The sequence below is a fragment of the Canis lupus genome, chromosome 6 (assembly GCF_003254725.2).
Source record: "Canis lupus dingo isolate Sandy chromosome 6, ASM325472v2, whole genome shotgun sequence".
NCBI lineage: Eukaryota > Metazoa > Chordata > Mammalia > Carnivora > Canidae > Canis > Canis lupus.
The window spans coordinates 7,648,608-7,670,198 of NC_064248.1; the positions used below are offsets into that span (position 1 = coordinate 7,648,608).

Consider the following 21,591-nt stretch of genomic DNA (forward strand, 5'->3'; position numbering starts at 1 on the left):
AGGCCCCGAAGGTAGGGGCCCTTACCTTATGGGGTGGTGGGGGGGAAGGTCAGAACTCAGGGTTGACGCAGATAGGCACGGTTCTCCTGGGAAGCTGGGACCCCTGGGTGGGAGCAGGTGGAAGCTGGAGCCCATTATATCTTCCACCTCTATGTCTTTGGCTGATTTCCTTTCCTGATTCTCTGATTTAGCTACTTGACTTTTACCTATATTTATGTATAAACAGCATTTTCTTAATTAGTAACTCATTTTCTGCTGCTTATAAAATTAGCTAGGCACAATCTTCTCTCTCCTAAAAACTAAAGGCAGTCCCATGGCAACAGGTAGTGGAAGAAGGGGGCAGTTCTTGGTCTCTAGGCACTGGGCAACTGTTGAGGGCACAGCTGGCGGCCTCCCCCCATAGATCCCCTGCACTCACTTCCCTGTAGGAGCCCAGGGCAGGGCTGCTCTTACCTGGCCCTTGCTGCTGACCCTGGACAGGCAGGACACCCTGGCCCAGCTCGCCGTTGAGCCAGAGCTGCATCCGGATGAAGGGTTCACGGCCTTTCTGGGTCAGCTTGCTCCAAGGCTTTGGCCGGGACAGCATGTCGCTGACGCTGCCCTGGGACAGGCCCAGTACCTGCAGTAGCAACCAAAGACATGGCGTCAGTGCCTGGGATTTAGTGTGAGGCCACAAAATGCTTTAGTGATGCACACGCAGAGCCATGGAGAGGCCGAGATGGATGACACCCAGTGAGCACTGCAGGGGCTGAGCACAGAACCCCCTGCCTGGTGGACGGCACCAGCCTGGGGCGGGGAGAGAAACTTTTCAAGGTCACTGGTGGGCTGATGCCCTGGCAGGGGGAGCCACAGTTACAGTCATAGCTTTCTGCTCCCAGGGAGAGGGGATGGGATCTCTCCCAGGGCCGCGATCCTGCCAAGGTCCCAGGGTTGTTGTCCCGACAACCTGAGAAGCAAGCGTCGAAACCACCTTGCTCTGCCTGGTGGTGCCACAAAAGGCCGAGGTGCTGGGGCCAAGGACCCCTTTAGCAACCAGAGCGGCGGATGCTGGCAGGATGCTAGAGGCCAGTTTTCTTTATGGCGCTGGGCCAGCCCGGCATTTAGAAAGGTTTGCTCTCTCTGACCACATCCTGCTCTGCAGTGGGGGCCCAGAGGTGAGCGGGTGGTGATGGGGGTGCCAGCCTGGGAGTAAGTCTCAACTGCAGACGACCGACAAGTTGCACGTACATGCCCGAGTTTTCTTAACGCTCACATATGGCCATACATATGTATGGGCACAAACACCCCCCCATAGGACACAGATGCAGCCCAGAGATATTTAGGGGCTGCATTCGATCACTCTTTTGAAAAGTTCTCAAGTTCCAGAATAAACTGCACTCACGGGCCAAACAAGTTCAACGCTATTAAGTCTCTGCTAAATTTAAGGCATGAGCACAAATGTCTATTTAAATGTTCTCAAATGATATTTTTACAACACTGAACTAGAAATTTCAAGGGACTTTACATTCTCATCCTCGCTTCTTTCTACCCCATCACCTTTTGCAAAATCAGGACAAAGAGATCACAATCAGATATTGTAAGGATCCACGACACGGTATGTGGCAAACACCGAATGGAAGGCAGGGCAGTGTGGGGCTGGGGGGGTGGGCAGGAGGGGGCAGAGAGACCCCACGTGGGGCCCCTCGGAGGCCACTGCCGACCCTGCCACATCCCCTCAGGGAGGCTGTCTTGTAGGGGAGTGGAGTGCTTTTCATTATACTCTGTAATTACTTAATCTGAGGTGATGCTGGGGTATTATGTTTATCTTTTATTTTATAGCCCTGGTAAATCCCCATTACCCAGAATCTGTTACCGGGAAGTGCCATCTAGAACATAAAGGGTCTGGGGGCTCTCTCACCAACCACTGTACTTTCATAAGCCAGGGAGGAGAGATGTAGAAGTAGGGGCTTTCAGGGTCAGTTGTGGGCATGGCCTGTGCAGTTCTGCCTGGGGTCACCCTAGCTATGGGTTCTGGGCAGGTCGCTTCACCAATCTGGCTGCAGAGGGCCCAGGCATCTCCTGAATTATGAGGAAGGTACGATTATGTCTATCATGTGACATGAGCTTTCCTCAGCATGTGCCTTTCGCTTCTCTGCACGCTGGTGGTCTCTCTATGGGATCAGATCTTTTCTGGGGGGAAAAAAAAGCCCACGGATGGGTGTCTGGGCCACACTTGGTCAAGAGCCGGGATCTGACCTCAGTCACTGGCTGGCCGGGTGCATGTAGTTAACTTCCCTGAGCCTAACTTTCCTTATCTGTCAAATATGACTTTAGCGCCCCTTCACAGTGTCACCGGGAGTCAAAAGGAGAATGGCAGGTGATGGGGCCTAGCCCAGGGTCTCGCCTCAGAGGGGAATGCAGGAAATGGAACATTCACCAGCCAGCCTCTGGGCAAGTTTGGGGATGGTCGAACTTTCTGCTCTGTGGCTCACTGAAGGGCCGGTGGCCACATCCTCTAGAGAAATGCTGAGTCTCAGCCGCCAAGAGAGATGGGAAAACCCGGGCCCCCGAATCCAAGCCCTCACCTTCTCCCCGAAGATTCTTTGACAGATGCCGTTCTTGGCCAGCTTCTCCTTCACCTGCCGAGTGAGCTCAATGGTGTCCACCTCCTGGTACATGTAGATCTCATACTGCTCCGGGGTCAGTGGAGGGACCGAGGGCTTGGCGGGCTTGGACATGGGCACAATCGGGGAGGAGGGCAGGGGGCTGTTCTGGGGTGTCTCGCTGCGGCTGGCTCCAGTCAGGCTCAGCTCAGAGCTCTGGGAGTACGGCGACTCAGCGCTGGGCCATTCCTTCCAGTACTCCGACGATGATGAGGGTCCCTGGAGCTGGCTGCGATCGGCCCGTGGCTGGCTGCCGCCCCCTTTCTCCTTGGTGCCACCGGCTTCTTCTGACTTGGCGTCCTCGGGGGGTGCGGCGCTCTTCCTCTCTGGCTGGACGGTGCTCCACCAGTGGTCCTTCCACACACCGCTGCGGCCCAGCTCGCTCTTCACGTGCCGCAGGACCCCCTGTGCAGACTCAGCCGCTCCCGGGAGGTCCAGCCCGGGCGCGTCCTGGGACTCCTTTTTGAGGGCTGGGGGGTTGGGCAGGGTGGAGGCGCTGGTGTCAGGGGCGGTGGGGGGCTTCTTCAGGGACAGGGCGAGTGGAGGGTAGCTGGACACAGACGACATGGGTGAGGAAGGTATCAACTTGGGGCTCAGGATGGCGAGGTCAGCCTGGGACAGCGGTGCGGGCTTTAAGGCAGGGTCGAGGGCGGCCTGCTGGGCCTCCATCTCGCGGCGGGCCTGCTGCAGGATGGAGCGGATGGCGTCGTCTGAGCTCCCGCTGCTGGACGTGGAAGAAGGCTGGGCCGGCTCTGCTGCACGAAGCAAAAAGAGGTGTGAGATGGTTGGTGGACCGTCCCTCTCAGGTGGGAACGTGCTGCTTTCCCTCCACTTCCTTCTAACCTGGCCTCCCACAAAATGCTGATTATCTGGGAGAACCAAGCTGCTCTGCTCTGCCAATGTTTCCCCTGTCAGGGGGGCGCTTGTGCATCCTGTCCAGGCAGGGATGGCCAGACTAACACCACCGCTCTGGGACCCTCTGGCCTCCACTTCACACCATCTGAAAGGGTTCATTATTCTAGAGTGTCTGTGTTTGGTGGGGAATAGGAGTAGAGGCTGGGGGGGGGTGTAAGTGGGCAAATACTCAGGCACATGCCATCATTACGGACGATTTTTTTTAAATCTATTTTTTAAAAAGATTTTATTTATTTATTCATGAGAGACACAGACACAGAAGCAGAGACATAGGCAGAGGGAGAAGCAGGCTCCCTGCAGGGAGCCTGATGTGGGACTTGATCCCAGGACTGCAGGATACATGACCTGAGCTGAAGGCAGGTGCTCGACCATTGAGCCACCCAGGTGCCCCTCCCTGAGGATTTCTAAACAATACTCCCGTGCACTAAATTACCAAATTGTAGTGGTTTTGTCAAACTTTAGAGACATAATTTCTATCACTGGTTGCAGCACAAGACCAGAGTCTCTAGTGATGAGTAGCTGTGTTTGGGTTGGCTCACATTTATTTTCCTCTGGGCAAGTGATCGAGGTGTGGCCAGCAATAGTGAGCCCCATGATGCAGGTTTTGTGGGGGATAGATAGCGGGGAGGCCCTGGCCCAAGAACCCAGAGCTGTGACCTTGGGGGAGGTCATAGGGCATGGCTGGACCTCAAGATTTCCGTCTGTAAGTTTGGGATGGGTGATGGGCTAGATCAAGGACTCTTAACGAGGGCTGTGCCCCAGAATCATCCACTGGGCTTGTTAAAATGCACATGCCCAGGCCACTGCCCTGGAGTGTCTGCCTGAGTAGCACGTGTAGTCACACCGAATCTTTGACCATCTCCCAGGCGACTGTGGAGCAGGGCCCTGGCTGAGGACGACTCGGCTGAACGATCCTGCAGGTGGCTGCAGCTCCTAGATACCCTCATATCTAGGGGGAGGGAATCACATAAGTCGGCCCTTTATCCACTTTAAATAAGGCCCAAAAATGCTTCAAACAATAGGGACAACCTTTTAGGCCTCTCAAGGACTTGATTTCACTGGTTGATAGGAGGTCCTCCTTCTCTGACTCACAACATCCCTACAGTGCTCTCAGGGTGCAGACCACTGCTCTGCAGGAGAAACTGCACAAACCTCCAAGTGGGCCTTCCTGCTCTTGATTCAGGGCTGTTTCCCACCCTGTCAGGGTGCCTGGCTAAGCTTCTTAGTTGTTCAGCCACCCAGAGGAGAGGCCAGTTTCAATGTCAATTCTGGTCTTGAGGGTAGGAACTACCCCAAATGGATGGTCCCCCCAGTGTCAGGTCTGAGGCCTCACAGGACAGTCTCCCACCCACCGCTCCAGGATCCCTATTAAAGAGGCAGAGGAGATGGCAGAGGGGGAGGTGCCGGGACAGGAGCTGAGAGACCAAGGTTTTCACCCAGGCCCGACTTTTAAGTAAGTTTGAGCACACTATTCTCACTTGGGAGTCTGAGTTTAATGATCAGGAGTAAGATAACAATATCTATCTTTCATGGCAGTGGTGAAGACCCAGTTTGAAAAGGGCAGAGGAGGTAAAAACGCCAAGCCCAGGCCTGGTTCCCAGAAGGGAGCTTCGAGGTCACCACCGAGTGAGTCATGTGGGAGTGGGGTGGCCTAGGGAGAGAGGGCCTAGTGACTGGGGAAGTGACCAGGTGGCAGCCTGCAGCCAGGCCTGGTGGAAGTCCTGTGACCTAGGTCCAGGTGGAGCAGCTCTGCAGAACAGGGGCTTCATGGGTACAGGGCAGGCATGCATACATATGGCAAACCCCAGAGCAAGGGACCTCGGGCACCCAGTCTCCTGACTGGCAGAAGGGCTGAGCTGAATCTACAGTCAGTGTGCTGCGCAAACTCAACCAGAGAAGCTGAAGCGTGAGAGCTCTCTCCTATTAGACAAGGCAGCTCTTGAAGGGCTCTGAGAGGCCCATTCCTGAGGCCTACAGACTACAGAGTTGGAAACCTATCCACTACAACTTCCCGCTCCTCCCTAGCAACATTCATTCTGCTTAGGAGCTTAGGATTTATTTTTCATCCATTCTTTTTCAGGGTTTTGTCAAGTATATATCCAAACAACAAAGCCTATACGGCACTGGAGAAAAGAAATCTGCTACAAACCACTTGTTCATGTAAGTCAAGGAGAGTCTAGGCCGGGGAGGGGTACGTTCTCAAGTCCATGCTAGGACGGGACATTCTAAAAAGACTGGTAACCATCACGCAGACCAGCTGCCCTCTGCACTTGCCTACATGCTTGAAAACACACATTCTATTGTGTGTGTTTTAAAGTTAATTACTGCTAACCAGAACACTCAGGACAATTCTTCTAATTAAGCCTGGAAGCCAGTGGTCAAAGAAGTGTATTCCGTACCAGTTTTCTGGACCTGCAGCTCCCTTTTGGCTTGTTCCAGGATGGACTTGATTGCTTCGTCGGATCCGGTCTCGGAGGCTCGGATCCGGGTTGTGATGTTACCTGCAGGGAGAAGCAACACCAATGACATCAAACCCACACGTGTAACAACAACAAGAACAACAACAACAAATCAGTGCTGCACGAAGATGTCACTCTGATCAAAAGCTCCCGAGTCGAGGCTGGTGATGGTTAAGGAGGCAGGCGTGGCCTCCCGTTGACCCGGACCTGCTGTGCGTGCTACTTCACAGCAGGTACCGTGGCCCCCGTGCAGGAAGGGCTTCCTGCGGAATCTACTTGGTGGTCAGTGTCATCTGGCCAGCGGGACAAGCTCTCATCCCTAACTGGATGGCACCCGTGGCTCGGGCCCAGGGAGAGCAGATCACCTATTCCAGTATAAAAACAGATGAAGGCCTAAAAAAGGCAGGGGTGCTTGAGAGTCATTTAAAAGCAATCCGACAATTGCTTTGGCCTGGGACTAGGCTCAAGGCTCTGCATGTCTGTTTAACACTGGTCTCCAAAAGAGCAAAGATGGGAAAAGCAGGTGAAGGGTTGAGGCTGATTACCTATCCATCATGGGCACATACAAGGTGAAGAGGATGAAGGCTTCCCATTTTGGCTCTCTGATCACATGCTGTCTTTCCCAAATTTAGGAATGAGGCGGCAAACAGCTTGCAGAGCACCCCCCAGGACAGTCGTTTTGGTCACAGGGGTGATGCTCTGCGATGTAGCCATATGCACAGACGCATTGAAGCTACTGTGGCCCGGGGGGGGCTGGCCCAGGCTCTTTCTGGAAGCCTTCCATGTATCACAGTTTAATTCTTGGCTATCTTACTAAGTGTGCACTGCCACACCAAACCATTGCAAAACAAGCAGACCGAGGGGGTGAAGCCCCTTTAAAGATGCAGCACCAACAAGCGCAGCTGGGGCTGGCTTGCCAGGGCCCAGAGGAGAACCGATTACGTTTGGAATTTGTTGAAATTTGTCCACTCCATGGCACCTTTAACGCAGCTCAGAGTTACAAGGAACTACAAGGAAGCAGCAGTATGTCATTTGACTGAGCCACCTGATTTTTCTCAGGGCAACAATTGGGGGTGGGGCAGGGTGTGTGTTTTGAACCTGAAGGGGGTTGGGATGGCACTTGGGGACCGAGTCTTAGTGGCGTTTCCTCTCCTGGCCTCTCCACACCCAGTAGATCACGGGCAGTTTGGGAGGAAGGCACTGCGAGGACTTGAGCCCATAGCTTTGTTTTATACTCACTAGCTGTTTTTCCATCAGGTTCCAGGCCAGAATCACACTGCACAGTTTTAACCCAAATGCACAGCTAAGGACATGCTGCTTCCTAGATTTTACTAACTGCAAAGAAAAACACCTGCCTGCAACATACCTTCGGACCCATTTCTTCGTTTCGGTACTTCCTGAAATAGTCTGTTCAGGCTCTGGCCTGGATTCTCTGTTGAAAAACAAGTGTGGTAAGAACAAAACAATCAGGGGATGGTGGTGTTGACGATATGGGCTGTGTGACATGAAATCTGAGCCGCCTGTCACTACAGAAAGGGCTCAAGGCTTCCTGTGCAACTTGGGAGTTACTAGAAACTTCTGAAAGGCCCTTCCCTGGCCAGTCGGCCTGCGGAGGCTGTGGCTCCGCTGCAGAAGATCAGACGGACCTTAGGAGTGGTTCACAGCACCAATGCCATGAGGGTCAAATGGAGGGAGCACCGCCTGCCGCCAAGCGCATCACCCACCAGCCCCCGGAACAAAAACTCACATTAATCATCCAAAGACAGTCCATTTCAGTTAACATTGCCATAGAAAGCTCGAAGTGCTTTGTGCAAATCGACGCCGTTTGAAACGTCTCCCTTCTCTGTTTGTCGTGTTTCAAACGTGTCTGATAAGATTACCCCTCTCTACCACTGCTGGTTTATTAGCAGAACGATCCCGTCGTTCAAGAGGGAAGGGATTCTTTCAGTCAGGGATGCGAATAACGTTTCATCTTTTTTGTGGAGGGAGAGGTAGGAAGGGTGCTTTAGTAAAACATCCACGTATTGCAAGGCAGGCATGTTTTGCTCACTGCGCTACGCAAACCGCTAGTGGAAGGTAACGCCGGGAGGGAAGCTGGCCCACAGGACATGCTCCCTTGTGTGTGTGGGGCAGAGGAGAGGACACGTGGCTGATACTCTCTCCTTGTGGAACCAGCTCGGACCCCGGCTGGTGCTGCTGCTCTAGGGCTGGACGCTACTCGGGGGCTCCTCCCATGTGAGGCCGCACCCACTGCCAATCGGACCAGCGGACAAAACACATTGTATGGGGCATAATCCCATCCGATTTGATATGTGGAACTGAAGTTCTGAGTCTACTACATGAGAGGTGCTGAGTGAGTGTCAGAGGCCAGACCCCCCAAAATCTACAGGCTCTGGCTCACGCCGGCCGACCCTTGGACCCCGGAGATGGTAGAACTGAAAAGAACTTTACCTGATGTGATGCACAAATGTTTCATCACGCGCGTGCGCGTGCACACACACACACAACCCTGAAGGGCTCACACACTAGCGCCAGCTCATGAAAGCCTCTCACCTCTTTGTCTGCCTTGGATGCTGCGAAGAGCCAAGATGTTTTGCTCATCCGAGAGGAACTGCTTCATCTTGTGAAAGGGCTCCTTGCCGCGAACGGTCAGTTTATTCCATGGCTTGGGCCGGGCCAGAATCTCGCTCACAGACCCTTGAGACAGTCCCAAGACATAATGTCCGAAAATGCGCTGTCCAATATTGTGCTTGATCAACTGTTCCTTCACCTGCCGGGCGATTTCCGCTGTGTCTATCTCCTCGCCCTCGGAGACGCTCCCAGCACTTTCTGACTGGCTGGGAGATGGGGCCATGCCATTTACGTCTGGGCTCTGTTGTAATGGACTTTGGGAAGATATGGAGTTTGTGCTGTATGGACCTGTTGAAAAAATCATGCTTGTGCTTCCTGCTTCCTGCATGGCCTTGGAGTAGAAGGACTGCATTAGCTGTCGTTGGAGGAGAGAGTTTAGTGCAAATTTTCCCGTAGAAGCCAGGGGTAGGCTGGGGCTTGCCAGGGATGAGCTGAAAAAGTCTTGCGTTAACCCCGCTGGTGAGAACTGGTGTGTACCATTAGTATTGGAAGCCTGCTCCCCCGTGTTGCGGGATAATTGAGGAGGGGAAGCCGGCAAAGGTCCAGGACGCCGACTCTCAGGCTGGTCTTTCCCTTTTCTCCTGGCTGACCCTACAAGGAAGGGCAAACATAATGCATTATGGGGGATTCAAAAGGGAAAAAAAACCAAGACCAAAATGCCAAGTTTGCCCCACAAAAGGGAAAAAAAAAGTGCCGATTTTCCAAGGGCCAATGAGGTGTGTTGGTTTGTTTTTCAATTGAATTTTTAAATTAGCCAAACGAGGCCCCCCGAAACAAGCAACATGCATTTCATGTTTGCACCTTTCTTGTACGTTGCAGCCTGGAGAGTCCCCTCGACACAGATTCAAACCCCTATGGTGGCAAGAAGCCGGTACCACACACAGTAAAGAGTCGACAGGTCGCGGGGCCTCGTATCGGGCCTCTAGCATTCGAGCTATTACCAGAAGGGCCCCGCCTGAGGAGCAGCAAACACTGACATTTTGGGACCAATGGGTTCTCTCACACCACTTGCTCTGAGGCGAACGCACCGCACCAAGTCCACTCGATCGAAGGCACGCACATTTTTAAGAATGAAATATATTCGGAGCCCGAGACACTGTTAAACGGTTTACCAGCTGCCAAAACCAGAAGCAGTCAGTGACGCCACCATTTTGGGACGAGCAAAGAAAGGCTAAGGATGGGATGCACTCCCAAGGAAAACCTGACGAAGGAAGAAAAGCTCCACTGAGGCTGGGAGCAGCCCCGGAAATGCCACAAGACAGAGGCCGCACGACTGGGAACGGACCAGAGAGGCCATCATCCTCCGAGTGTCCCTCCTGGCCTCTCCTGCCAACATCGGCCCTAATCACCTCCGCAGGTGCTCTGCGGCCACGCGCCTCGGCTGGAGCATCTTTAAGTGGGGCAGGGGGAGGGGAGGAGCCGTGAGGAGGACCAGGAGGAGATCAAGCGCTCATTAGTCAAAGCTGTCAACCACCGCTGTTGTTCCCGTCATGCATTGGCCCAAACTCACGGTTCATCTTCCTCTTCCTCGACCCCCGGAAGGGACCGAGCACAGCACTCGAGACCCTGTCAACCTACCGCTCAGGTCGCTGTTGGAGATGCGCAGCGCAGCATTCTCGGACTGCAGCGAGCGGTTCTTCTCCAGCAGAAGCACCTCCAGGGGCTTGGATGCGTCCTAGATGGGGCAGAGCAGGGCTCACTGAAGGCCACCCTTGCACTCCCCCAGGGCCATCCGACCCTGCACCCCCTGCTCTGATGGCTCACGCACAGCCCACTGACTCCCAGGCCTTCCCCTGAAGATGCTCACACTACACGGGGAAAGCACTTAAGTTCCTTTCCAAAAGAACGCACCCCCGTCAAAGTCATTCTTCCTTTCCACCTGTGTGGCTTCTAGATAACTCATTATTCTCCATTCCTTGCCCAGGTTTGAGGAGTCTAGACCTGCGCCTCACCTGACATTAGGACTGGCTGCCGGGCCACGAGCCTGTCCGAAGGGCACCGCAGAGGGGAACCGTTCCTTGGTGCCAACCACAGAGTTGGCTGCGGTCTGGGCATCAGGAGCAGGATTCCACTTGATGCCGTGAATTCTACCTGGCTGCTAGGTTACTGGGTGGCCATGGTCCTTTTAACCCTTCTTTTCCACATGAGGCAGCCAATAAAGAAAAAGTTCCTAAGCCAGTCCATTTGGAGCTGGCCTCTGACAATCTCAAAGTGGCCTTTGCCACGCTCTCGGTGCCCACCCAGGTGAGATCCCCACATCCCCGGGAACTGAACTACCCACTACCCATTTGGAAAACACTGACTTTTCTCTTCTGGCCTCCTCTTCATTGGAAATAATGTGCTTGAACTTGCTTAAAGTTTTTGGGAAAATGACTTGCCAGCTACAGGCGGGAGGTTTCATAGAAACTTTGGGAACGTGAGGCTTGCCCGGGGATGGAGAGTGATCACGGCGAGCTGACCCACACGCACGCTGCAAACAAATGAGAGCGCATACCTGTGTCCCAGTGCCCTCGGAGGGTGCAAACTCCATGGATTTCAGAATGCTGTGAAGAGTAAGATAGAGCGGTCATCCCCCACCCCTACCTTTGATAACCACCATGCTAACGAGCACTAACATCACACTTCCCTGCACTCCAGGAACCGAGCAACTGACAGTTTTAACAACCTCCCTGGCAGCATTATAATCTGATAGTGTCTCTAGAATAACTATTCAACTAGCAGTTGGCCAGCAAAAGTTTCTTGCCCAGCATGTAAATCATTCCATATGGAATCACACCAGGGCTGTTCAGAGTATAATTTTAAAGTTGAACACAGACGTAACATTGTTGCAAGTGGAATGTATTTGTCAGGCTTACAGGGAATGAAAAAGTTGTAAGGAGGCAGCCAGAGAGAGAAACCTCATTCCTCCCACCTGCCCGGGGGCCAGGCGCTCACTTGGTGCCTGGCACGTGGGGACCTGGGAAAATAGGCGAAAAGCGAGGTTCCCAAATTGGATGGCTCAAAGGCTGGCCCCGGACTGGCTCTGCAGCCCCAGGTGGTGCGGGGGAGCAGGACTCTCTCCTTTGTTCTCCGTATGGCTGAAATCACCTCGGGCCCAGCCTGTTTCCACAAGTCTGAGAGCTGAGTGAATTCAGGTGCCCGGAACCACTGTTTCCAGCGTTCCTTTCAAGGGGACATTCCTTCCTTTCTGTGAGTCTATCTGGGAGAAAAGGACAGGGAGTCCACATGGCCCCAAGAGCTTGGGAAGGTGAGTGAGAGCGGTAGTGGTGCCTGTCACTGGGCCACTAGTGCTCTCCCAGCGTTCTCGCAGCCATGACCTTGGCCTTCACCCTCTTTAAGTTCCATGGGAGTGTCATGGAGAGAGCATGGTGTAAAAATGTCCAGGGTTCCCGGAGACCACTCTGCCACAGCCACCACAGTGGTCAGTATGGAGCTGATGGTTTAGTTTATTTGTGGTTCTATCTTCATGGTGGCCCACGTCATGTAGAGTAACAGAACAGGAATGAAAGAGCAGCTGGTGGGCGGGGGGATGGGGAACACCTCGTAATTTAATTTTATGGTGAGCTATTGAAAATAGTAAGGACTTGAGGCCCCGTTGCATCAGCTGGGAGAGAAGGGACGAGCAGTCTGGGAGTTGTCTTTTCTTAACGGCCGTCGTGTTGGCAGCTACGTTCTTGTCTGAGATCTTCCTTAGGATCATGTCAAGACTAAAGTAAGCTTATATACCCCAAACACCAGCACTTGTTCATTTATTCACTGGCTCTTTACCGATGACCTACTGGGTGCCTAGCACGTAGAGGATTGGAACTGCTCTGGCCCTTGCCCTTGCAAACTCCATAGGCTGTTATAGGTAGAGGGCAAAATCCAAATAGCACCCGAAAGGGAACACCTGGTAGGTGCCCTTGGCAGCAGAAATCTCCTCAGGTTGGAGAAGGGGTCTGTCTCAGGAGCAGTCAGTGTCTGAGAAGTGTCTGGAAGGTGTTTTAGAGACTGCAGAGGTCGGCAAGGGGTCTGCGTGTGTGTGTGTGTGTGGGGGGGGATGGGACAGAAAGTGGGGCGTGTGTCTGGAAGGGCACTTGGGTCACTAGAAAGCAAGAGGGCAGGAATGTCTCTTAGCAAAAAAGCCATCCAAGTGGGGCTTTCAGAAGCAGAGCTGGGGCTGGGGGGGGGCTGCGGCATGTAGGTGCAGCAGAAAGGGCCGCTGGGCATGCGGTCACGGCCAGCAGGCGGCTGCGTGGGATGGAATGGACTGTAAACGTGTGGCAGGTGGGAAAGGAGCTAAGTGCAGAGGAAGAGCTGGACTGAGCTGCGTGGATGGGAGTGGGCTGGGGGCGAAGGCCTTCCCTCTGACTCAGCACTAGGAGGCCCACATTGTTTTCTTCTGAGTGGGAGGAAGAGAGGAAGGAAGGACAATGGGGACAGGAGAGGCAAAGACAGAAGTTCAGACAGGTGAATAGCATCTGCCCCAAGGCTGGAAGAGGGAAGAGGCTGGAGCTGCATGCAGGCAGGAGCAGGGGGCGTCCAAGAAGGTGCTGCAAGGCTGTCTGCAGCCAGACTGTCCAGGGAGACACAGGCTGGGCCACTGGGCACGGGCCTGAGAAGCCACCTGCAGGCACCTTTCCATCGAGGCTGGAGGAGTTCATGACGGAGGGAGTGCAATGGGCTCTGGCGGTGGGAAGGTCGAAGAGGCCTTCCAGTGGGCTTTTATAGCAAGACCGAGGGGATAGAATTGAGAATACAAAGAACAGCATGGCGAGTGGGTGTAGGCTTATTTTAAAAGGAGGAATTAAAAGTGTCAGGAAGAGAGGGGGGCTGATGGGATAGCAGGGGAGTAGAAAGGGATCTGGTAGGGGCTGGTGGGGGGAGGGTCAGTCTGGAGAGATGGGAGGGAGATGTTAAGACCACAGCAGGGATTCTGAGGCCAAAGGACTGTCTGCGGAGAGTTTGGGACTCAACGAGGGGGAGCAGAAGGACCCCCTGCTCCCACAGTGGCAGAGAACTCAGGCCTGCAGGGCCCGGTGACTGTCTGCAGTGTTTTGACAGCCCAGCTGTAGAGGCAGGGCTGCCTGTGGACAGACTCTGAAGTAAGACTGGGGGGTCAGCAGGGCCCTGCTGGAGGGGGCTGCCCGTGAGCTCCAGGAGGGCCAGGGCAGCCTGGGAGGCCGAGTGTGGGGAGGGGACTTCTACTTGAGAATGTGAACATTAGCACTGGAGGGGTGATAGGCCTTCAGCTATTGCCTCCTGGATGGGACACTGGAAGTTGAGAGAAGAAAGTCCTGGTGTCTGAAGGTGGTTAGAGGGGGTGTGAGGTCATGTGCACTCTTTCAATTGGAAAACACTTCCCTGGGTCGCTCAGTGGTTGAGCGAATGCCTTTGGCTCAGGTCAACATCCCAAGGTCCTGGGATCGAGCTGAGCTCCATGTCAGGCTCCCTGCCTAGGTGGGAGTCTGCTTCTCTTTCTCCCTCTGCCCCTCCCTTCTGCCCTCTTTCTCTCAAATAAATAAAATCTTAAAAAACAAAAACAAAAACCCACACCCAAACAAAACATTTCCCTATTCTGCTCCTGTCTTGGGAACTTAACCACTGGAAAACAGACTCGTATTTCATAATTTCTATTAGGGCAACATCTCCCCTGATTCTGTGCACACTGGCATACTTTAAATGCACAGAGTCTTAGAAAAAGTCCAAAGAGCTCAGGCACAGGCCTGAGTGCGCACGCCCACGGCACTGGGCAGCCTGGGACACAGCCTGGTGCTGGAGCAGCCGCCAAGGCCCAGAGCAAGGGCCTGTGGCCGCCCTGTTCCTGGCACAGCATTTCCTTAGCAGAAGTCGCCAACGAGCCCTGGCTTGCAAGTGGCCGTGCAGGTGTCTCCACACTTACTTTAGCTCTTTCTTCACTTCTTCATAATCAGCTTGTCCTTTGAGTTTTTCTTCCAGTTGCTGAAAACAGAGGAATTTTATTAGCGGGTGTGCCTGAAACGGGGTGATGGACTTCACTATGAACCAAATGTTTGTGTCTCCCCACCCCACACTGAAATTCCTGTGTTGTACCCCAAACACCTGGGGTGAGGGTGTTGGGGGCGACTGGGTCACCAGTGGGGAGCCCCATGAATAAGATTAGTGCCCTTCTAAAAGAGACTCTGTGGAGCAACTTTGCCACATGTGTGCGAGGACACAGTGGGTAGGCAGATGGTCGTCTGTGAGTCAGAAAGTGAGCCTTCACCAGACACAGAATTTGCCACTGCCCTGATGTTGGACTTTCCAGCATCCAGAACTGTGAGAAATACATTTTTAAAATTTAAACCGCCCAGTTCATGATGTCCTATTAGGGCAGCATGTAGGGACTAGGACAGCCTTCACTGAACAGTCCCTATAAAACATCCAGCTAAAAAAAAAAAACAAAAACAAAAAAAAACATCCAGCTGCCCTGAGAGAGAACGTAAACATGTGGAAGTGAATGATGACAATGTGCAGGGTCGCTTTTTGGCCTTCACATTTCTGGTCTGGCGCAAGTGTGTGTGTGAGTGGGTGCAGGTGAGTGTGAATGTGTGCACACATGCACACACACAAAGTAATACAAGGTGTAACATGAAAACTTAACTGAAGTAGAATAAAGCTTTACAAAAGTGGAAAACGAGAAAATAGCCATTTTGTATGAAATACCAGGAAATGGCAAACAGAATGGAGAGAAGTCTCTGCACTTAAAATCAGCGTGTGGCTTTTCACGAATTATGTTAGGCTAGCTGACACATACAGTCGGTTGTCAACACCTCTGGTGGGACCCTGCTAACAAGAGGTACAAGCCCTTTGTCGCTGAGTGTTGGCATCAGATAGGCATCAGGGAAAAACCATTTGCACCTCTGGATCTGCCCTCCCCACCCCCGCAGATGTGGGCATTTAGGAGCACAGGCCTGCTGAGCAGGGTGGTCTTTCTGTCAGAGTCCTGTGGAGGGCCCTTGCAGGGCACCTGGCCAACAGGGCCAAGGTCGGGCACAGCTGACTCCCTGACCCTTGAATGTGCTTCAGAGGGAGGAGATGACACGCACCCCAGCTCTGATGATGCTCTGATATGCTCCCTGAGTCTGTGAGCTCATGAGGCACTCATGTGGCTGGTTTGTGCAGAGCCCTGTAGGCCTTTCTAGCTAGGCAGCACCTTTGGCTTTGGGTGGTCAGCAGCGGATGCTCCCTTCTACAAAGGTGTCTGGATTAGTTTGCTTTCAACCTCCTGGAAAGGGGAAGGGACTAAGGCAGCACAACATAAAACACAAAGATCCAGCTCTGGCGAGGGATGGCTGATAATTTAGCATGTTTCCAGGTCTGGGGTGAACAAATTCCAGGTACTGAATCCACAGCACTCCCAGTTGCCTTTTTAGGTTCTGCTTGGCCAGCCATGACTATGGCCACAGCTTAAGGCCAGCTGAGAATGTTCTATAGTTTGGGGAAGAGATGCCCATTTGGCCCATCAGGCCTGATGCCCACCTGAATCTCGACCTGCCCACTGTTAAAGAATTCAGGTGTTCTAGAAACTCAACTCATTTAGCTCACCTTTTCCCTTCGCCTTTGCTAGCAGTTTCTTGTGTGTTTTTCCATCACGTAAAAGTGCTTTGCCCTAGTTCCTTTTTATGACTTCTTGCCAACTTTATGTATTATGATGGTTTCTCATCATAATCAAACAGGGGGTCACATGCACTCTTTTTCCAACAAAAGATTCCCCGAAGGTGCTCTTGAAGAAGTGATTATTTCATGCTCCCTATAGTCGAAGGACAGGAAGCCCTCACCAACAAAACATTATGGGGTACTGCTGGGATGCAGAGCACCTTTCACTAACGCCAGATCTGGAACACATAGAACACTCGGTCGTGTTCAGGGAACATGAGAGAGACAGGCAGAAGGGAAGCAGCGGGAGGGCAAAATCCAGAGCACTACAGAAGCCAGCAGGTAACCGAGTCTAGAATCGGTTCCGTCACTTATGAGTGGGACACCTTGGGGCATGGTAATGTATTTCATCTGTGAAACACGCAAAGGCAGCAATGACCTCAGAGTTCAGGGAGGGAACACCAGCCAGGTCCTGATACAGATGTGGCACCACGGGACCTTTGATGTGGGGCTATCATCACTGCCAAGTCTTCCAGGGAGCACAGCTTTGCAGGTCCACGATGGGCCCTAATCAGAAGGTTTTAGGACTGGCATGTAACTTGGTCGGATGCAACAGTTTTCTCGGAGGACTGACTCGTCTGCTGAAATTTCTGCCACCTACCTGGGGGCAGCTTAATTAAGAACCCCCGAGACCACCTCCGTAAACCTCTGACGTTCTCTTCTTTGGGCAGACAGTGGGATGCAGGTCTGGCAGGGCTGCCGACAAAGCCTGTCCTGACCTGAGAGCAGCACTGTGAGCCCATCCTCACCAACCTCTCTGGGGAGTGTGACATGTTGGAGCCATGTGCTGTCCTCTGCTTGGGTCTTTGACCAAAAACTCCTTGCTGGGTGCCTGAGAAATCTAGTTTCAAAAACTCTCAATCTGGAAAGGGTAACTAACAAGTGCTCTGTCTGTTGTCCTCTGTGGAGAAAGTCTCCTCCCAGATTTCACTAGTGCTCCCTGGCTGGGCCAGATTCTGTGCTGGGTTCTACACCCGAAATGCTATCTCACTTAACTGCTGCACCACCTCTGCAGGGTGGCTGTGTGCCCATAGAAAGAAAACAAATCACTGAGCTCTGCAATCAGGTAGAGCGGAGGCTGCCCCCACCCACACCTCCTCCTGCAGTTCCAGCTTGTGTGTTGAGAGGCCAAGCCAGGTGCTCGCTTGAGGCCTGGGCTCCGGAGCCTGACAGGTCCAGGCCAAGGTCTGGCTCTGCCACTTAATTGTGGGGTGACCTTGAACCAGACACTGAACTCCTTCAAGCTTCAGTTTCTTCAGCTATAAAACGAGGATAATGGCACCCACAGTACAGTGCTTTGGTGAGGTCTGGATGGAATAATGCTCGCTAAGTGTGTGGTGCACAGCAAAGCACTCCGGAGACAGTGGGTGGTTACTGTTACTGGTGTTATTATGACTTTATCCCCGGTGGGTGTTATCGAATAGGACTATGATTTTGGAAGGGGCTCTCTGGTTCTGAATCCGGGGGCTCTGTTTATGAAGTTCTCTACTTTGTAACAGGCTTAAGCCTGTTGGGCCTCATGCTCCTCATCCTGACAATGGGGTAAGAAAATGGGTTCTCAAAAGTCAGCGGTAAGGACATGCTGGATATACATGTGCAGGCTGCCAGTGCCCTTCCAGCAGGACCATCGTATGATGTAGGTCACATCTATTTAGTAATGCAGAACACACATGTGATCTTGGGAACTCAACAGGTGCTCATCAAATGGATCTTGAATTGCTACAAGAATTATCCACATGAAATTCTTAAAGTGCTCTAGGGCTACCAACTCAAGGGACGCCTGGCAGGAAGACTGATGCGGAGACTCTTGGGAAGGCCCTTCTTCTGGGTGGCACGGCAGGGAGCCAGGGTCAGGGCAGTAATATGTCTTTCCTACCAAATAGGTGTTGGGCTGATGAAGTGACCCAGATGCCTTGTGCAGACGCCTCTATCTTTCCCTCCAGATGGTCAGAGCCAGGCTCTCAGCAGAGTTTTGTGAAGGCCGACACCTCAGGCTAGGGGCAGCAGCATGTGGCCCCTTGTCTTCACGGGGACTCCCTAGGCTGAGAGGCCACAGGACACGAATGTGCAAGTGTGACCGGGCTCCCTGGTCCAGGGCAGAGGGTCTGAAGCCCAGCCCCTTGGGATAACATGCCATCTCTGAGGTCCTGGCTTAGGCTTCATGCACCTCCCTTCACCTGGATGGGGAATTTGTTTCGTCTCTACCGTTCCTTGCTGAGAGGTAGCAGGCATGTACATTTAGGATCTACTGATGCTGGGTATGTGTTGGGGGGTGGGGGGAGTCCAGGGGGCCCAGGTGGTCCTGTGCACACATGGCCAGACGGACAAGGCCAAAATCATGGCAGGGGGTGACAGTTATACTGGAGGGCTCGCTGCAGGCTGCAGAAGTGTGGCCTTGGACTGTGAAGGTGGAACCCTGGGATGGCAACCCTATCACAAGTCACTTCCAATTTCTCTGAGCTAGAATCCAGGTATGACCCAGACAGCCCACTCCTTCTCATGGAATGGTGCCATCCCAGGCCAGGAGGTCCAGGCTCAACGCTCAGGCCACCTGCATTGCCCACCACGGTCAAGTAGGTGTGCCACAAGCTGGGGGGACTGCCTGTAGGTGAAACACCCGGACCCATCACCAGGGGACCAGGGGCATGTATGTCTTTCCAAGAGGGCTCATCATAGATTCCCACAAGTAATCAGCTCAAGAAAGCACTTCTAGTAATGCGCCCTGGTTTACAGCCACTCTGGAGGAGCCCACTTGTCTCCTGCTCCTATATTCATCCTCATGTGGACCTCAAGGCCACTAGCTCAGAGCCCCCCAGTTTCTCTGACATCGATCCCAGTGCGCTCTGCTCCGGGGCCTCACCCCTGTGGCCTGGCACATCGCCTCTGCTTCCTGCACTAAGGGCCACCTTTGCCCTCCTCCTCCTCCCTGTGGAAGCCTCACCCCTTCCTCCCCCTGAATCTGTGCTCACGCTGCCTTCCAGACCTGACCAGGGCAAGGCTGGGGGAGGCCTAGCCCCGGGATCTCTGCTACTGAGATTTTTGATGTTTGGGCTTGCTTGTGCCTCCCAGGGTAAAAGTCTCCCCTGCTAGCGGGCAGGCATGGTGGAAAGACATGTACCGGCCTTTCCTAACCTCTTCCATGAGATCATGATCATCATTGTGGCTGCTCGTGTGGTGAGCCTGAGATGTTGGTAAGATGCTCATGGACACAGGACTGAGGGTAGCCCCAAGGTAGAGTAAACTCACTGCTGGGCAAGGGAATCTATGTGCCAGAGTGCCAGCATCCAGAATCTGAGACTCTGAGTGAATCTAGAGAAGCAGTTATTAGTTTTTCCCCTGGCCCAACCCTCTGAGGGACACAGTGTGCTCTGTGGTGGCTCAACAGGACCCATCAAAACTGCAGGAGATTGGGGGTAGGGGGAGACAGAGAGTGGGGGAGGCATGTGGTTTGGAGATAGCCCCCTGGGTGATTCAAATACACTTGCTCCCTCTCCCCCCATCCCATGGCAAGTACTCATCTTTAGAAAATACAATTTCTCCTGATGGGAGACTGGCATTATTTTAGCTAGCCTTTCTTATAAATACCCATTTTAAATTGAAGCTATTGGTAGCGTGATTTTCTGTGCTTTAGCAAGTAAAATGCAGGTGACTGCCTAATTATACTGCCTCTGTACTGAAGTGCTCCAACAGAAGACCAGAGAATAGAGTTATCAAAAATAGCAGTCTTGTAATGGCAGTTGGGTTATTTCATTAATTACAAATACAGAATTATCCTGTACAAGTGGCAATGTGCTTCAGTACTTGTCAGATTTGGCAGGAAGAAACATCTCCCACTTCTGAGTCTGTTTCCATGTTTATTTAAAGGTTAGAGGGTGCACCATTGTATATGGATAGTGATGTGTTTAGGGTAAACTTGGCTCAAGAAAGTAAAAAACGAGGAAAAAGAAATGGTGGACATCCAATTATCAATTAATCTTCATGGAATTACCAATCGTTTGTCTACATGATGAGAGGAAACAGTAGTTGCAAGGGATGGAGACTTTTGAGGTGCTGGGGAAAGTAAACCAATGGGTTCCCAAATATATTTCATTTCAGGATATGCCACCGAGAAAACCCCAATAAGGTCTAAGGTCAAGAGTAAAGACTCTGCCGTATGAGATCAACCCCCTGTCTCCTCAGTGACTGTCACCAAGCACGTTAGCATTTGTCTCAAAGGCCATTGTCAACATTCAGGGCAAAACTACCCCCAGTGCCAAGAAGGGGAGCTGGACTGGAAGCCACAGCATCCTCAGATGCGATCCCAATTCAAGCCTTGCATGGTGCATCCCAGAGCCCCCAGGGCTGAACAATATGGTCCAAGAAGGAAAAGACTGGGAGGCTGGGGTAGGAGACGGAGGAGCAGGAAAGGTGTTGCTCCTGGCTGCTTCTGAGCAGCCACCATTGCTAGGTCAGAGACCCCACCCCCCACCGCAAAAGCAGCAGGTTGCCAATTTGACGGGTCTCATTCATAACGTATTTTCCTAATAATTGTATTGCTGTTTAGATTTGAGACTATAAATTATACACATTAGAAAAAAGAAAGCTCAGGGAAGGTATCTCATTCAATTAACCTTACTCCTTTGGGTGAGGGAGGTAGATGTGCTTGTCTAGGGGAGGCTAATGCCTTTTGTGCATGGGTTTGGTGTTGGGGAGATCTTCGTTCCTGGTGACAAGGGGTTAAGATAATTAGAATCAGAGAAGTCTTGTTACTAGAGGATGTTTTGATTATTAGATCAGATGAAGATAAGGGAGCGATAATTTTGGAAGAAGTATTGCCAAATTGTTTCATTAACTGCACCGTATTAAAGAATTCCCCCAAGATACGGATAAAGAACATTAATTTGTAAAACTGCGTTTCATTTTTTTTGTGTGTGAAGGCAAACATTAAAACCTTAACTGATTTAGAAGAAATTGCTCCATAATAAAAAATGTAAGGTCTATAGCCTTCTTCTCCTAGTCAAATGCAGGATGTATCTGAGTCATATCCCTTAACTGTAACAAAGCAGAGAAAGGCAAATTAGCTAATAATAATGTCATTGCTGGGGTCAGGAATGGCTGTAACATGAGAAAATTAGATTTAATCTAGAAATAAAAAATGAGCACTGGCACTCACTGGGCAGGTTGATGGGAGAAGAAGAACCAGGGAAGAAATAAATGCCACGGTCGATGACAAATGTGACTGAGTCTCAACCCCTCTCCCCAAAGTCAGCAGGACTGGCTCCACAGAGGGGCCGTTTTTCAGTGGATGA

At 52.3% G+C, this 21,591-nt stretch overlaps 1 protein-coding gene across 13 annotated transcripts in view; it reads right to left on the minus strand.

Annotated features, from left to right (window-relative positions):
- The window catches only part of CUX1 (cut like homeobox 1), a 364,476-nt gene that overhangs the window by 63,579 nt on the left and 279,306 nt on the right, over window positions 1–21,591 (minus strand). For 7 of the 13 annotated variants that reach the window (XM_049111084.1, XM_049111083.1, XM_049111081.1 and 4 more), the window contains 8 exons: window positions 14,529–14,587; window positions 11,142–11,190; window positions 10,226–10,322; window positions 8,570–9,238; window positions 7,383–7,448; window positions 5,957–6,058; window positions 2,565–3,397; window positions 454–619 (listed from right to left, as the gene is read on the minus strand). In XM_049111084.1, coding sequence (XP_048967041.1) covers window positions 454–619; window positions 2,565–3,397; window positions 5,957–6,058; window positions 7,383–7,448; window positions 8,570–9,238; window positions 10,226–10,322; window positions 11,142–11,190; window positions 14,529–14,587 — 2,041 coding nt within the window. The remainder of the gene's footprint in view (window positions 1–453; window positions 620–2,564; window positions 3,398–5,956; window positions 6,059–7,382; window positions 7,449–8,569; window positions 9,239–10,225; window positions 10,323–11,141; window positions 11,191–14,528; window positions 14,588–21,591) is intronic. The other 6 variants (XM_025425918.3, XM_025425917.3, XM_025425919.3 and 3 more) reach the window with 2 other exon arrangements.